Source organism: Puma concolor, chromosome D2, assembly GCF_028749965.1.
Source record: "Puma concolor isolate L17-30 chromosome D2, mPumCon1.1.hap2, whole genome shotgun sequence".
Lineage (NCBI taxonomy): Eukaryota > Metazoa > Chordata > Mammalia > Carnivora > Felidae > Puma > Puma concolor.
Genome location: NC_141677.1, coordinates 59,806,852 through 59,823,532, shown reverse-complemented (window position 1 = coordinate 59,823,532; position 16,681 = coordinate 59,806,852). Strand labels below are relative to the sequence as shown.

The 16,681-nt window shown below is 35.6% G+C and overlaps 1 protein-coding gene across 9 annotated transcripts in view; it reads left to right on the top strand.

The window, feature by feature from the left end:
- The window catches only part of ERLIN1 (ER lipid raft associated 1), a 59,205-nt gene that overhangs the window by 13,783 nt on the left and 28,741 nt on the right, over positions 1-16,681 (top strand). For all 9 annotated transcript variants that reach the window (XR_015241782.1, XR_015241783.1, XM_086680625.1 and 6 more), the window contains exons 8-10: positions 7,196-7,254; positions 9,135-9,226; positions 16,290-16,379. Coding sequence is in view for 7 of the 9 variants with exons in the window: in XM_086680625.1 (XP_086536751.1) it covers positions 7,196-7,254; positions 9,135-9,226; positions 16,290-16,379 (241 nt within the window). In the remaining 2 variants the exon portion in view is untranslated. The remainder of the gene's footprint in view (positions 1-7,195; positions 7,255-9,134; positions 9,227-16,289; positions 16,380-16,681) is intronic.

Below are 16,681 nucleotides of genomic sequence, written 5' to 3'. Positions count from 1 at the left end.
GTGAGGCATTATTAAGATACAATAATGGTGGTAAATCAGTGTAAGAGTAAGGCTTTAGTCTCAGTAAGGTTTTGAACAAGGATTTCAAATATAAAATTTGAATAATAATTCTATCAAAATAGATGTCATGTATGATTAATTGATATATTGATTGGATGATTATTGCTGTAAGAGTTTAGAGTTATAGAACATTTCAAGAGAGTCTGCCTGGAAACGACTATGATTGAGTTGGGATTTTAGATGGGAATGGAAGAATTATCAGGATTTATATGGGGGGGAGGAATAAGGAAGGTATTTCAAGTGGGTAGCATGGCCTGAATGAAAGTAAGATAGCAGGTGAATTTGGTGGTCATGGTGGTGGCGGCTGTGGTATTAGGAGATAGAATGGTGAGAGATTATATGCCTGCTTTTGTGGGTCAGTATATTTTCAGATTGGGTTGAAATCCATAAGTAGATTCTAAAATCAATTTTAGTGGATCATGACCAGCATTGTAAATAAAAAGAAATTGAAGAGGAAAAGAAATCAGAGCACATGACATGTACTAAGTTTGTCATTCTGTGAAATTTTTTTTTATTTAAGTGTGTAGGTGTTTATATTGGGTGTCACTGTAAAATACATGTTTTACTGTGGTCATGGTCAATAACGTTAAAAGGTGTTGCTGTAGATCTGGATTACCTGAGAAGTGGTAATATGGCTTCTCTAGTGTCCTTTCTTAGAGTTTCTAGGAGATCTGCTATTGTGGTGACGAATGTTACTGCAGCTAAAGAGAAAACTTTTTTTGGTGTCACATGTCTGAAGTGTCACACCATTGAGAATGTACCTTCACTGTGAGTGATCATATGTGAGCTCAGAAACAAGACTGGAAAGGTGGTGAGGGTTTTCCCTTTTCCCATTCACGCTGTGCCATTATCTCCGACTGGTGCCGAGGGGGTGTTGCCAAAGTTAAGAGGTCATTTGAAAAGTCCACAGCTAACTTCATAAAATCCTCTTGGTTGTCCATTCAGTTGTGGCTGGAGTTGCTTTTCAATTTTAAAGGTAAAAAATATGAAAAAATAAAGATAAAAAATATGAATGTGACAGATTCTTAGATTCTGCTTAAGTTGTTACTTGGGAGATGTAGCTCATTCTTCTTAACAGCTGCCTAGAATTCTTTGCCTTATATTACATAATTAGTTCTCTGTTGTTGCCAATTTTTTGCTATTAATAAACAATAGGGTAGTGAACATTCTTTTTTTTTTTTTTTTTTTTTCAACGTTTATTTATTTTTGGGACAGAGAGAGACAGAGCATGAACGGGGGAGGGACAGAGAGAGAGGGAGACACAGAATCGGAAACAGGCTCCAGGCTCTGAGCCATCAGCCCAGAGCCCGACGCGGGGCTCGAACTCACGGACCGCGAGATCGTGACCTGGCTGAAGTCGGACGCTTAACCGACTGCGCCACCCAGGCGCCCCTCAAAAACCTGTATAAATCTTTATTTTTACTAACAATATATGTGCATACTTGTTTCTACGTAAACCTCACAAGCATTTGAAGCAATTAGATATGCTAATTTTTGCTGTATGGAGTGATGTTCTATCTCTCTTTGATTTGCATTTCTTTAGTTATTAATGAAGTTGAGCATCTTTTGATTTTTTTTTCTTTGGCTATTGTGTCAATTGCCTATTCATATCCTTTGCCCACTTTTCTGTTGTATTGTTTTAATTTTCTTACTGATTTGTTGTTGTATTTTGTATATTCTGAATATTTTTATACAAACATGTTCTGTGTGTTGTAAAGAAATTAGGTATTGGGAAAAAGATGAATAATAAAACGAAATTTACCCATAGTCATACCATTGCAGAGATAACAGTGGTATTTTTTTAGATTCTTCTTAATCTAGAGGAGCGTATATTTGTTTATAGGTATAAATAATGTTAAAGTGGAATCATACCATAGCTGCTTTTTTCACTAACAGTATATATAAGCATCTTTTCAAGTCAAAAATATAGATTCACTACATCATCACCTTTAATGGCTTTATTTAATTAGTCTGTGGTTCCAATTTTTACTGTCACACACGTTGCAATGATAGGGTTCTACAATCCTTCCCTTACAATAGATTCTTTTTTTTCTAGTTTGTTTGTTTATTTATTTATTTATTTATTTATTTATTTATTTATAATTTAAATTCAAGTTGGTTGACATACAGTGTAGTTTTGGCTTCAGGAGTAGAACCCAGTGATTTATCTTTTACATATGAGACCCAGTGCTCATCCCCAAAAAGTATGTTCCTTAAACAAATTATTAAGTTAAGTGTAGGTTTGATGAGTCAAACTATATGCCCTGTTTGGAGGCCTTTTGATACATATTGCCAAATGGCCTTTCAAAAAATTTTAGTATCTTACATCTGTCATCATTAGTGTTGGTGAGCTGTAGTTTCCTACACATTAGATTGTGAGTGTACCCAAAAACAGATGCATGCCCGCTCTCCATCCTTTCAGAGAAATTATTCTGGTATTTTCTATTAATTATTGAGGTTGAATGCCCTAGGATATTTTTTGGCCATTTGTATTTCATTTGTGAATTATGTTAGTTATTACAACTCTTAAATGCATGGGAAACATTTCTCCTAGTTTTTTTTTTTTTTTTTTTTTACCATTTAATTTCCACCTCCCTCCCCTCTGGCAATTCTGAAGCTTTAAACTTATGTAGTAATTTTGGTATTTTTTCCTTTATGGTTTTTTGCAGTGCTGGCGTACTTTAAGCCACTTTCCCCACTTTATAATACAGAAATTTAAATAAAATTGGAAATTACCACATTTTTCTCTGCTTTTACAGTTGTGTTTTTAGATTTAAATCTTTGGGCACCTGGGTGGCTCAGTTGGTTAAGCGTCTGACTTTGGCTCAGGTCATGATCTCAAGGTTCATGAGTTCGAGCCCCGTGTCATCAGGCTATCTGCTGTTAGCACAGAGCCTGCTTTGGATCCTGTGTCTCCCTTTCACTGTAGCCCTCCCCCGCTCGCATTCTCTCTCTCCCTCTCTCAAAAATAAAGGGGCGCTTGGGTGGCTCCGTCAGTTTAGTGTCCGACTTCAGCTCAGGTCATGATATCACGGTTCTTTGAGCCCCACATCAGGCTCTGTGCTGACAGCTCAGAGCCTGGAGCCTGCTTCAGATTCTGTCTGTCTCTCTCTGCCCCTACCCCATTCACACTCTGTCTTTCAAAAATAAATAAATTTAAAAAAATAGATTTAAATCTCTAATTCATTTGGAATCCATTGTGATGTCAGTTGTGAGGTAGGGTTCCAATTCTCTGTCCCCCAATTTGGTAGCAACAAGAATTACTGAATAATTTATGCCTCCATCTCCCTTGTTTGAAATACCATTTGTATTGCCTGCTGAATCCTATTATGTTGTACTGTTTTTTTGGACTTTATTCCATTGATCTTTCCGTTTCCTATTCCTTCATTAGTTTTCAGCCCTAAACTTTTTCCCATCAAATCTGTTTCTGCCTTATTTTTTCCATCTTGTTAGTAATGACCCTTCTTTCTCTTCAGACAAATCTAGACATGTGGGAGGCATCTTTGACAATGCTCTCATCCTTGGCATCTAATCAGACCCCATATCCTACTGATTTTACCACCAAAATCCATAAAACTGTTCACTCCTCCATCTTCACTGCCACCTCATTAAGCCAAGTCACTATCTCTCACCATCTCACCTCCTCTCATGTTGCCGCACTTTCACTTTTACCTTTACGTCATTTTCTGCATAGCAGTGAGAAAGATCTTTCAAATTTAGTTACATTTAGTTGTTTTTATAAAACCTGTCACTGAATGAAAAAAATGTCGCTTTGTAATACGTTTTTAAACTGGTTGATCAAGATCTTCATTGTTTTGGTTGCTTAATCTTGTCATAAAAGTTTCTTACGAGGGGCACCTGGGTGGCTCAGTCGGTTGAGCGACCCAACCGACTTTGGCTCAGGTCATGATCCCCCTCGTCGGGCTCTGTGCTGACAGCTCAGAGCCTGGAGCCTGCTTCTGATTTCTGTGTCTCCCTCTCTCTCTACCCCTCCCCCACTCATGCTCTGTGTCTCTCTCTCTCTCTCTCAGAAATAAACATTAAAAAAAATTTTTTTTTAAGTTTCTTACGAGAGCTGGAATGCTTTTTCAGATCTTCCAGGCTATTTGTCAGCCTTCCTTCTTTAACACATTACTGTCTGTTATGATAATTCAACTTTTTATTCACTTTTAAAATCTCGTAAGATATATTATCTTTTCAAAAATAGTGGCCTTTGGTATTTCTGCCAGCTTATTCTTCCAGATAAGTTTTCATTATTGATATTTTCAAGCTATATCAGGTATCTAAATTGGCATATAAGTTTAAAATTAGGAACACAGTTTATGGTTTTACTTAGGCATATCATCACTTTTGTTTCTTTTAGAATTTCTGACCTAGGTGAGAAACCCATATCCCAAATTAAATTAATACTTATGGATTTACTGAATTTTAATGCTATTAAATATGTTGTCTCTTTTTGCGTAAGCATTGAGGAATCCAAATGATTCTTGGTGAATTTATTGTGTATCTACTAGTTTGTTGACTTCACTGTCTCTAATAAAGTTTTTTGGTTAATTTCCTTGAACTTGTTTGTTGTGTATGTAGTATAAACATTTAACACGAAATCTACCCTCTTAAATTTTTAAGTGCACAATACATTATTGACAGTATGTGCGATGTTCTACAACAGATCTTTAGACCTATATATCTTACTTGACTGAAACTATGAATTTCCTTAGATTTTTATTTATATAATTATGCCAAAATAAAAATCTTAATTTTCCCCTCCACAACCTAGTGTTTCCCAGTCTCCGAGTCATCCTATTTTAATTCTTCACATGACACTCATAGCTATCTGCAACTTTTTTATTCATTTATTTGCTTTTTGTTGTTATCTATTGTGTTTTCTCCCCTTAAAAATTTCAATTTCATGAGAGCAGTCTCACCTTGTTCATTGTTGTATTCATAGTGCCTAGAACAAACAGTACTTGGCACAGATGAGGCACCCAGTTAACACTTACAAGCATTCTCTGTAATAATCAGTATTTAATTTTTCCCTTGTCTGTATTTATACTTTTTTCTTCTTGAACAACTGCTGTGGCAAATTTGAGTGGTGAAAATATGTGTCTTTGATATTTTTTAAATATTTTTTTTCTTATGTAAGAGAGTGACTATATTATATGCTGGCTTTCCATTTAAAATATATGGTTAGGGGCACCTTGGTGGCTCAGTCGGGTAAGCGTCTGACTTCAGCTCAGGTCATGATCTCACAGTTTGGGAGTTCGAGCCCTGCATCGGGCTCTCTACTGTCAGCACAGAGCCTCTTTTGGATCCTCTGTCCCCCTCTCTCTCTGCTCCTTCCCCGCTTTGCTCATGCTCTCTCTCTCTCTCTCAAAAATAAACATTTAAAAAATAAATAAAATAAAATACATGCTTATACCCCAGTGGTCACTTTCAGATATATTCATTTCATTAGCTTTTTTACCCTCTCCACTTAAGTGTGTGTGTGTGTGTGTGTGTGTGTGTGTGTGTGTGTGTGTGTGTGTGTTTTGGGCATTGTTTTGGGATATGTTGTCATTTTATTTTTTAAGTCTGTTATGATAACTTACGTTACCTGTTACAGTGGGTGCTTACTTTACACATACTTGAAAATTATGAGACTCCCAAGATTGGCAAGCATGTAGTATGTTCTTCAGCCTCCCTCATACAGCAAAATAGAAATCTTCAGAAGACAGTCCTATTTTATGCTTTTTAAAAAACAAACCTGGGGCGCTCGGGTGGTTCAGTTGGTTGAGCGTCTAACTTCAGCTCAGGTCATGATCTCATGGTTTGTGAGTTTGAGCCCCACATTGGGTTCTCTGCACAGAGCCCACTTTGGATCCTCTGTCTCCCTCTCTCTCTCTGCCCCTCCCCTGCTCACACTCTTTCAAAAATAAACATTAAAAAAAAAAAGACTAAAAATATATGGCCAGTTTCTTAATTAAATGCAAAATGATAGTGCTTCCTCCTGGATCATATTAAAACATACTGGAAGTCATTTGTGTTCTGGTAGTCACATCGTGAAATCTGGCATCTCTCACAAATGCTTGTTAGGAATTTTTGTCTTCTGGGTATCTCTGTGCGTTGTTCCTCAGGGCCTCATATGCCCCACCTTCAGCACGTAATGACTTTTCCTCACTAGAGTCCCCAGCTTCTTTCTCCGTTTCACTAATTCTTGTATTTAGTTATGATAGCTCTCAAATTCTTCACAGATTTGACTGTTCTCTCACATGTTGGAAAGGCTGTGTTGCTTAAAAGTTTTTAAGTCTTTTTAAAAGGCTTTTAAAAGAAGGTTATGTGCATAGAGGCTTTGTTTAAGGTTAGCCAGTTTTCAGAGGGAAATTAAAACTTTCTTCACATCAGGAGTTTGTTGTGTGTGTTTGTAATGTAGGGGGGTGCGGGGAGTGATGTTTAACTAGTTAAATCAAAAGCTTTTGAAAGATTAGTTTTCTGATGGAGAAGTCAGCCTTCAAAAAGCTGCAGTTCCCAAATAGATAATCTTAATTAATGTCAAAGTACACTACGGTTAGGGAAACAAAGTGTCTAGTAAACAATGTCTAAAAAAGACAAGTAGACTTTGTTCTAAGTGAGCTCCTGGCAAGAAAGAATGTACGCTGTCAACTGGTATTTGTTTTCCTTCAGCTTTGGACTGTTTCTGTATAGCCAGTACTGAGTGATTACAGGTTTAAGAAACAGTAAATATGTTTATTGTCTACTGTTACTAAGTTGCATATACTGACCTGAATTTTGCCTTCCTTGTGTTTCTTTGGTTGGCAAGCCTGGAAAGGAAACAAAAGTATCCAACTGAAGAGCTTTGTGGAGGTCTTTTAAGGGAGAACCTTTTCCCTTAAGGAGTTTATTTCCTCAGTGGATAGAGTGGTTTTTCCTGTAGCCAAGCATTTTTTTTTTTTTTTTTTTAAGGAAGTAAAAAGCAGAGTATCTTTGATTCTTGGTGTGATGGCATGAAAACCAGATTTTCTAGTGGAAACTCCACACGTGTTAGTAGGCAGCTATTTTAATAGTTGCTTTATTGCTTTCATATGAGGAGCTTTTCTGTAGATTTAGTTTGAAGATTTATTTTTCAAATATACTTTGGCTTTTCACTTTTATTTTTTAGGCTGTGCGTGTTACAAAACCCAAAATCCCAGAAGCCATAAGAAGAAATTTTGAGTTAATGTGAGTAATATGCTTGGGAGCCCAACATTTTTTTTTAGGGCTGTCTACTTATTAATATACCAGTGTAGAGAAAACTTCTATATGAGATATTACACTCTGGGGTGGGGTGTATATCTATTTTCCGTTCTTTAATTCTAATAATATTATCTATTCTTGTGTCTTAATTCACTAGATTATTATGAGTTTTCCCTTTATATATGAACATTTCAGGAGCAGCATTAGAGGCTAAGTATGCAGTTTGCTATAGAGCTATTGTTGGAAAGCTAAGGAATTGTAATTTGGACATGATTATCTTTAATTAAATACTTATAGAGAAGAGAAGGAGTCCTGGCTGGTAAGGTTGAAGGGAGTGCCTGTATTGTGTTACTGTGTTGTAATGGTAAGAATAGAAACACTTTATTGGCGTAAAGTTTGATGTTCATTTTATGTGGTTGTGTATCCAAAATGACACGAAGATCTTTATAATTTGCTTTGGGGAAGCTTTGCCTTAATTGACTCCTGGTAGTCTTCTCTTTTATGTGTCCAGGGCTGACTGGGAATGAGAAGTTACTTGCTTGACATGAAATTAATTTCTAAGTGTTCTGAAGATCCATATTAGGGGAATACCTATTGTAGTTGAAATGGCAGTATTATTCTTGTGTGACAGGTAGTGAAAAGAAGAAACAAAAGTCTTTAGGAAATTTGGCTGGTATTTGAAGAGGAAAAATATGAAATGCTGGAAAAATAACTGCACAAGTCAAGAATACAACAGATTGTATAAGTATAGGGGATCCAAGAAGTAATAATACTTCTTCCTGGGATAATATACGGTTGAGTCCTTACTGTTCCCGAGTCTGTATCTTTTATTATGCTGAGTTTTATTTTCTCTTTTCATTTGTAGAAAAGGAACTTCTTTTTTGAAGCTATAAAGCAGAGTGCCAGGCTGGGTAGATCATGAGTCTGATGCATTGGTATAAAAAAATTTTTTAATTGAAGGCTCAGGATGCCTTAGGCTCTCAACATGATAGCTTTTAGTGATGGAAACGTGAAGACTGTATGTTCTCTGCCCTCAAATAATTTGTAGTATCCAGAATGCCATTTTATGTCTTTATCAATTTGGGCAGGAGGAAAGAAGAGATCTTTGGGGGGAAATGTTTTAGGGAAACTCTTGGAGTTACTTTTCAGATAAATCTGGATCTTTCTAATTTTGTAGACTATTGAAATCCCAGAATTAAAAGCCACCTTGAGATCTAACCTTCCACCTAATAGTAGTCTTTTTTATACTTTTTCTGCCATGTGGTCACCCAATCACCACTTGTACATGCTTAGTGATAGGCCAGCCATTTCCATTATTAGAACACTCAGGTTCTCAGAAAAGTCTTCTTTACATTGAGCACTAGTTCACTACCTAATAACTGCCACCTAATTATGTCTTCCATACAAGCAGGGCCACTGCAAAAGAGTGCCTGAGGAGGGGCTGAAATCCAGCTCCATTCTGCTTGTCAGACCATGTACCTGAGGGACTGCGTCTGCCCAGAGGTTGTTGCATTTTGCTATTTGGCCCAGAGTGCTGTATGGGCTAGCTGGAGGCCTAACAGTAAAAGAACCATTTATATACTCCGGGTACTTCCAGATCACAGGCCTTTCCATGATACAGTTAGAGGAAAAGGTCAGACTAAACTCAGATGTATAAATTTGATGCCTATATCTGGGTGACTTTGGGCAAATCATTTAACCTTTCAGCCTCAGATTTATTATAAGTAAAATAAGGTAACACCTCTCTTGGCACCATAGTGGATCAGAAAGTTCGTGTTGAAATGGTTCTCTGACCCACCATAGAGTCAGAATTACTGCCTGTGACTGCACATCATTTCTAATTTTTATAATATTTTGCTTCACAGGGAGGCTGAAAAGACAAAACTTCTTATAGCTGCACAGAAACAAAAGGTTGTGGAGAAAGAAGCTGAGACAGAGAGGAAAAAGGCTGTTATAGGTACTTTGATTTCTTTCTGAATTGGTTGTTTCTAAACTACATGTGTTACGAGCTTGTCCTGTTCTTTGTCAGTCTGATGATGGATATTGATGGGATCAAATAAGATTGCATCATACATAGTAGAGAATTCTGGAAACTCTTTTGTACATTCAGATGCCCTACAGCCTTTAAAACCTGATGGTGCCAGTACTTAATGAAGTGGTTTGGCTCGCGACCATGTGTGGCTGCTACTGCTACTTTTTTCAAGGACAAGGAAAATGGATAGGGTTTTGGGGCAACGCTGGCCTCTGTGGGGTAGAGTTTTTGTTCATACAATTTAAGAATGGGAAGTTTTTTGGCCAAAGCTCATGTTTATAGCATGCATCCTTGCCGTTGACATGTACCTAGTTTTATCTGGATGGCTAGATGTTGCCCTCTCTGACAGTACGGCAGGATTGCTTACACCTTATTTGAATCACAGAGGCTTCCCAAACACTCCAGGAGACTGTGTATTGGACTGACCTCTTAGGCTGTCAGTTGTTTGTTCCTTGGGATGCTGAAAGTTAAGAGGTGTTTTGTAAACTATTTCAAATATGCAGAAATGTACAGAGAATAATAAAATGAAGGCTTAGTGTTTGCCACATCCCTTCAGGTCATACTTTCTTTCAAAATAAATTTATATATCTGTTGGAAGCCCCTTGTGTTCTCTTACCTGGTCCTATTTCTTGACCCATCTTTTCTGAGTAGCTTCTGCTCTAAAGCTTGTGTAATCTTTCTGTCCATATTTTTATATTTTTATTATAACTATGTAATAATAATTCATAGGATTGTTTTAAACCCTAAAAATGGTATCAGACTCTACCTTTTATTTCACAGCTTGCCTTTATCGTACCAACATTGTTTGAGTTTTATTCATATTGGTAGGTGTAGATCTGGTTATTTTTAACTGCTGTGCATTCATTCTATGAGTGGACCTCAGTTCATTCTGATGAATTACTGTTGAAGAGTTACGTAGTTTCTAGTTTTTCCTTACTATGAGCAGTGCCGCAGTAATGCCAGTGTCCATGTGTCTTTGTGCACATATTTGGAGTTTTCCTGTGATAGTGCTACTCAACATGTAGTGTTGGTCACTGCCCTGTATCATCGGCTTTTTGTTTCTGATCCATAATGAGAGGACAGAAATTGACAATGAGTGCTTAGAAATTCTTATAGTATTATATAGTAATTTTATGTCTAATAATAAAAAACTGGACCCTGTGTTTTTGTTTTTAATATTTTTCCAAGTAATTAATTTTTATTATAATTTATAAAATATTGTTTCCTAACAAATTGAAATACAGAAAAAGGGGGGGAGGGTGCTGTTCCTTCCATAGGTAGTTGAAGAAGCACTACTCTGGAATACCTCCAAGTCGAATTGCTGGGTCATAGGATACATACATCTTCAAATTTACAACATACGGTATTGCCAAATTGCTCTCCAGTGGTGATTCTACCATTTTACCTTCTCTTCAGCAGGGTTTGAGTTCCGGTTCATTTGCTGCCATAATTGATTCCCATTTCTGCATATCCTCCTCAACTCTTGGAGTCATTAGACCTTTTAAATTTTGTGTCAGTTTGCTGGTGGACATGTATCATGTAATTTCAGTTTGTAGTTCTCTGATAACTAGTAAAGTTGAATATTGTTTATTGGCCATTCAGGTTTCTTTTTTTGTATGTGAATTGCTTGTTAATATATTATTAGCCCATTTGATTACTTTTTTTGGACTGATTTATAGAAGTTCTTTGTATCTTCTGGATATTAATCCTTTCCCAGATTTATGCATTGGAAATATCTTCTCTCACTTTGTGGCCTTTGAACTCTGTGATGTCTTTGACATTCATATATATTTAATTTTCATGTGATCAATTCATCAGTCTTTTCCATTCTGATTTGTGCTTTTTCTATCCTGTTTAAGAATTCTTTCCCAACCCCAAAGTAATAATTTTATTCTAAAAGGTTTAAAGTTTTGCTTTTCATATTTAAATCGTGAGTCCATCTGGAATTTATTTTAGGGTTTAGTGTGACGTTGGAATTCAGTTTATTTTTTCCAAATAGCAAGCCAATTATTTTAGGCTATTTATTGAAAAGTTCATTATTTTCTCTACTTTTTTCTAATGCCACACCTATCATATAACAAGATACTGTATATAATTTGTTCTGTTGCTGTGGTCTCTATTTTGTTCTAATTTCATGGTCTATCCTTCTCCAGAATTACCTTGTTTTAATTACTGTTGCTTTTTATGTTAAGTCTTGCTATCTGGGAGAGCAAGTTTCTCCTTAACTATTCGCTTTACTCTTCCTAAATATTCTTATAAATGTCTTGGGCTATCCTAGGCCCTTTATTCCTCCATATAAATTTTAGAACCGGGTCACGTTCTACAAAATGCTGTGTTGAGGTTTGATTGGAATTACATTACCTATACATGTCAGTTTGGAGAGAATTGATTAATTAAATTGTTTATTTATTTACTCAGACTTATACTGAGTCTTATAAATCTGTTTTATTTCTCCATTTATGAGAAGTGTCTTTCAAAAAGTATCATAATTTTCTTCTTAAGGTTCTGGCACTTTCTTTCTTAGAGATTTATTCCTATATATTCCTCAAGCTTTTTGCCATTATAAATAGGATCTTTTTTGAAGGATTTTTCTAACTGATTTTTGCTTTTGTATAGGTATGCTGTTCATTTTGTTGTTTAGTAGTCTTGCTGAAAATGCTATTATTTCTAATAGTCTCCTGTTGTGAGCAGTCAAACTATCTTCAAATCAGGACAGTTCTGGTTTTTCCTTTGTAGTCCCATACCTCTTTACTCTTCTTATCTTCCTGATTTCAAGGTTATGACTTAAAGTGCAGTGTTGAAAAGAAAGGTAGCGTCAAGTATTCTTGTCTTGTTCCTAACTTTAAATAGTCCCAGTGATGTTTGCTGTACTTAACTTTTATCAGGTTCATGAAGTTTGTTTCTTGCTTGCCAAGAGGTTTTTATCATAAATGACTGTTAAAACTCTTAGAATTTTTTTCTATGTATATTTTTTCTAATTTTTCCTTTTAAAGCTTTTAATGTGGTGAATTGTATTAGTAGATTTTCTTTTCCTGAATTATTTTGCTTTCTTGGGATAAACCCATTTGATCATGATATAGGAGATATACCTCAGTACATTTCTCTATATGTCTTGCTTATAATTTCTTTAAAATTTTTACTTTTATATGTCTTCATTTTTACTTATATAAATTTCAGCTTATAATTTTTTCCTTGTACTGTCAGGTGGTTTTTTTTGTTTGTTTGTTTTTTCTTCTTTTAATGGTTCCACTAGCCTCAAAATGATTTGGAGAGCATTCTTTTTTTCTGTGTTCTGGAATATTTTGTATAAAATATGTTATTATCTCCTCTTTGTAGGTTTAATGGAACTCTTGTAAAAAACCATCTTGGTCTAGTGGGGTTTGTGCTCTCTCATATGCTTGTTTTTGGTGGTAACATTTATCCTGTTGATTTAATTTCTGTAGTAACTAGAGGTCTGTTCAGGTACTTGTTTCTTTAAGTTTGAGCAGTTATACTTTTCTAGAAAATTGTTTCACATCTGAAATTTCAGACGTGGGGACATAAATTTGCAGAATTCTCTTATAATTTTTAAAATCTGCTACCAAATGTGCATGCCCCTTTTTATTCCTAGTATTGTTTTTTTGTGCCTTCGCTTTTGCTGGATTACTTCTGCCAGAGGTCTGTGATACTCTATTCATCTTTTCAGAGAACTGCATTTTGATTTGGTTGATTCTTTTGTCTCTTAACTTTTCAATTACATTATTTACACTTATTTTTATTATTCTTCTACTTCTTTTTTTGAGTTTTCTCACTGGTTCTTTTCTAACTTCTTGAATTACTTAATTCTTTAGATTTCAGTCTTTTCTGATTGAAACATGTAAGATTATATATTTTCTTTTTTTCTATTCACGTGTTTTGAAATGTAGTTTATTGGTGTTCATTTTTAATTTTTGTAAAATGTTTCCATTGTGATTTCTTCTTTCACTTATGAAGTATTAAAAGTATATTTTTCAATTTCTGGGTTTTTAGGGGGCTACCTTTTTATTGTTGATTTCTAATGTTATTGCATGATAGTCAGAAAATATGATCTATTATATGGATTCTTAAGTATTTGTTGAAATTTGCTTTGTGGCCTATCAGTACATGGTACTTTTTTGGTAAATGTTTTCTGTGTGCTTGAAAAGATTGAATGTGTTTTCTTTATTTGTTGGATGCAAATTTTCTCTGTTTATCCATTCAGTCAGGCTTATGAATTGTGTTGTTTACATCTTCTGTATTCTAATTTTTGCCTTCTTGAGCTATCAGTTACTGAGAAGGGTGTGTTAAAATCTCCCACCATGACCGTAGATTTGTTGACTTGTAATTTTTTTTCTTTACATATTTTAGAGCTGTATCATTAAGAGCATTTAGGATTGTTACATCTCCCTGGAGAATTGCTCCTGTTATGTAATAACCCTCTTTATCCCAGACACACTTTTTGGCTTAAGATCTGTTTTGTCTAATGAAATTATAACTATGCCAGATTTCTCATGGTTAGTTATTTTCTTGATGTATCTTTTCCCATCCTTTTACTTTCAACTTTTCTATGTCATTATGTTTTAGGTGTGTCTCTTGTAAACAGCATATAGCTGGATTTTGTTATCTTATCCAATGTGAGAATCTGTCTTTTAACTGGTGAGTTTAGTCTTTTTATATTTATTGTGGTCACTGCTATATTTGGATTTGTTTGTATCATTTAGTTTTGTGCTATTCACCACGCATTTTTTCCTTTGCTTCTTTTTTCTCTTTTCCGATTGGTATTGAATTGATTGGGTTTTCTTTATTCTTTTCTTCCTTTTACTTAATTGGAAGTTTTATATTGTTTCTAGAATGTTTCTATAACTAGTCATTACCTGTAAAATGTTAATAAGCATACCTGACTTGACAGAATCTAAAGCTAATCATTCTATCCTCATAAAACAGTAGAATGCTTTAATTCTTATTACTGTCCCTCAATTTTACATAGTTACCTCGTATTTTAGTTTTATGTTCTTTTTATTCCCTCATTATTACTATTATCATTTATTCTTACAGTAAACATCCATTTTGATCTATAGGCGTTACTTAATTTTTTCCCCTCTCCATTGTTTTTGGCAATTCATTCTTTTTTCTACTAGTTTGTTACTCTTGTTTTGGTTTTTTTTCAATAAATGCTAAGGAATGGATAACTTACTCATTCTTCCTTAGTCTGAAATGATTTTATTTCATTCTTGAATTAGTAATTTAGCCTACAGTTCTAAGCCCAACAAAACTTACTTTTTTTCTGTCACTGTGGTGATATTATTTCATTGTTGTTTGGCTTCCTCTTGTCTTCTTACTTTTATAATTTTTCTCTGTCTTTGTGGTGTGTCTAGGTAGAGACAAGCTTACTTCTCTTCACTGGGCTGGTGGGTAGAGGTTTTTAGTCTCAGTGGAATTGAAGCCCATTAGTGGTCTCAGTTTTATACAGTTCTCAAGGCGTCACCTCCTGGCCATGAATGGGCAACACTCCCAGGTCCATCTCCCTTGCTTGTCTAAGTTCTCAGCTCTTCCTATACCAGCTCTCAGCTCTCAACTCTTCCTTTGCTTATGTGTCTTGGGGATCTCTCATTCTTTCTTAGCATCTTAGCCACACATTAAAAAAAAATTGTTACATTTTGTCTAGCACTTTAAGGTGTTGTTAGCTGGGGGGTTTTCTCATTACTCTATTTCACCATTTTTCTAGAACTAGAACCTGACTCATGCTGTTTATTGGTTTATTTCTACACATCAGAGAGTAGCGTTAAGTGGGATGACCACAACCATTTCCCTACGTTGAGACACGATTCTCTGGGTTATAGCTATAGGCTCCAAATGCCTTCTGTTATTTCCAGTAGAACGTCATAGTCTATTTGGGAGTTGGGGTGATACAAGTTGATTTTATGCTAATGAGGAAATAGGGAAGTATGCGCTGGCGTCAATGCTAAAGGATACTGGATCTTCTGGAAATAGGAAAACACTTAGAAATCTTTTTTCTCTTATACTCTTCCCCCAGGGACAGAGATAAGATGTGTTAAAATACTCATCCTCTTTGGCTGAAAAGAAGAACTGAGAATGTTCTTCAAGAATTGCTGTGATTGAATTAAAAGTGTAATAAGAGTCTTTCTTCCCTGGTCCTGGATCTTTTGGTTAGGCCGCTGGTGTACTTGAGGGTGTTTGGTTTTCCCTGCCTATAATTGTCTGCTGCAACCAACATGTTCACCCCCAACACTTGTTTTCACAGTGTCAGATGAATTAGCCTGCTTTCTCTTTTATGTTCTACCGCAGTCAGAATTCTCCTTCTCTGATATTTTCATCTTGTCATTTCTCTCTTGGTAACTTCAACATTTGATCCTGAGTATATTAAAGGTAAATTCTTTAGCCCATTACTCAAGATGGAGGTCTTCTAGCTTTCTTTCTATTCTAATTATTTGTTCTCTTGTCAGCTGGCTCCATAATGACCTCTTCATTGTGACTGTTCGTTTGTTCTTCTTGTCTTTACTCCTTTTGCCATGTCCTCCTAGGTCATGTCCATTATTTTCTTTAGGATTTTTTCCAGAAGACCTTTCTTGGTTTAACTTATCTTTATTCCTTCTTTCTCCTGCTGTTTTATAAGATTGTCCTATGTTGCCATGCATTTATGTTGCTTTGTTTTTGTTCTGAGTACTTTCACGAAGTATCATTTTCCCCATTAGCTTGTGGACCGCTGCTGTGTAATCCCATGAAGGACTGAAACTGTTGTTAACCTTTTGTATTCCCTCCCATTTCCCACAAAACCAGCACTGTCAACAGTGGAATAGGAAATAAATTCCCTTTTTTCTGTTGAGTTGTGTACAGTCTGGATGTTTAAAACAATGAAACAGCCCATAAAACCTTATATGACTAAGTGTTAAAACTATATGCTGCTGATTCTAAGTATTTCCAGACCTAGAGAAATGTTTTTGAATGTATCTTTTTTTGTGTATAATTATAGAAGCAGAGAAGATTGCACAAGTGGCAAAAATTCGGTTTCAGCAGAAGGTGATGGAGAAAGAAACTGAAAAGCGCATTTCTGAAATTGAAGGTACATCAGGGAGAAAAGAGGCTCTGACTATCTTGAACTGCCTCTCTGCTTCAGCGACTGATTTCTTGATTATGGTGGGTGGGAAGGCCATAGACAGAATAATCTGGTCTGGAGGAAGTGGCTGCCCTGTTATGCTCATAGACAGATTTTTTAAAATTACCATTACATGTTTAGCTCTTGGTTGGTTTGTGACTATCGGCAACTCATCGCTCATTTTCTGTCCTTAAGTTGTGGCTTATTAGCTACCACTTTGTCCTCAGGCAGACAAAATATGAGAATTACCTATAATCAGTTGTAAAGAA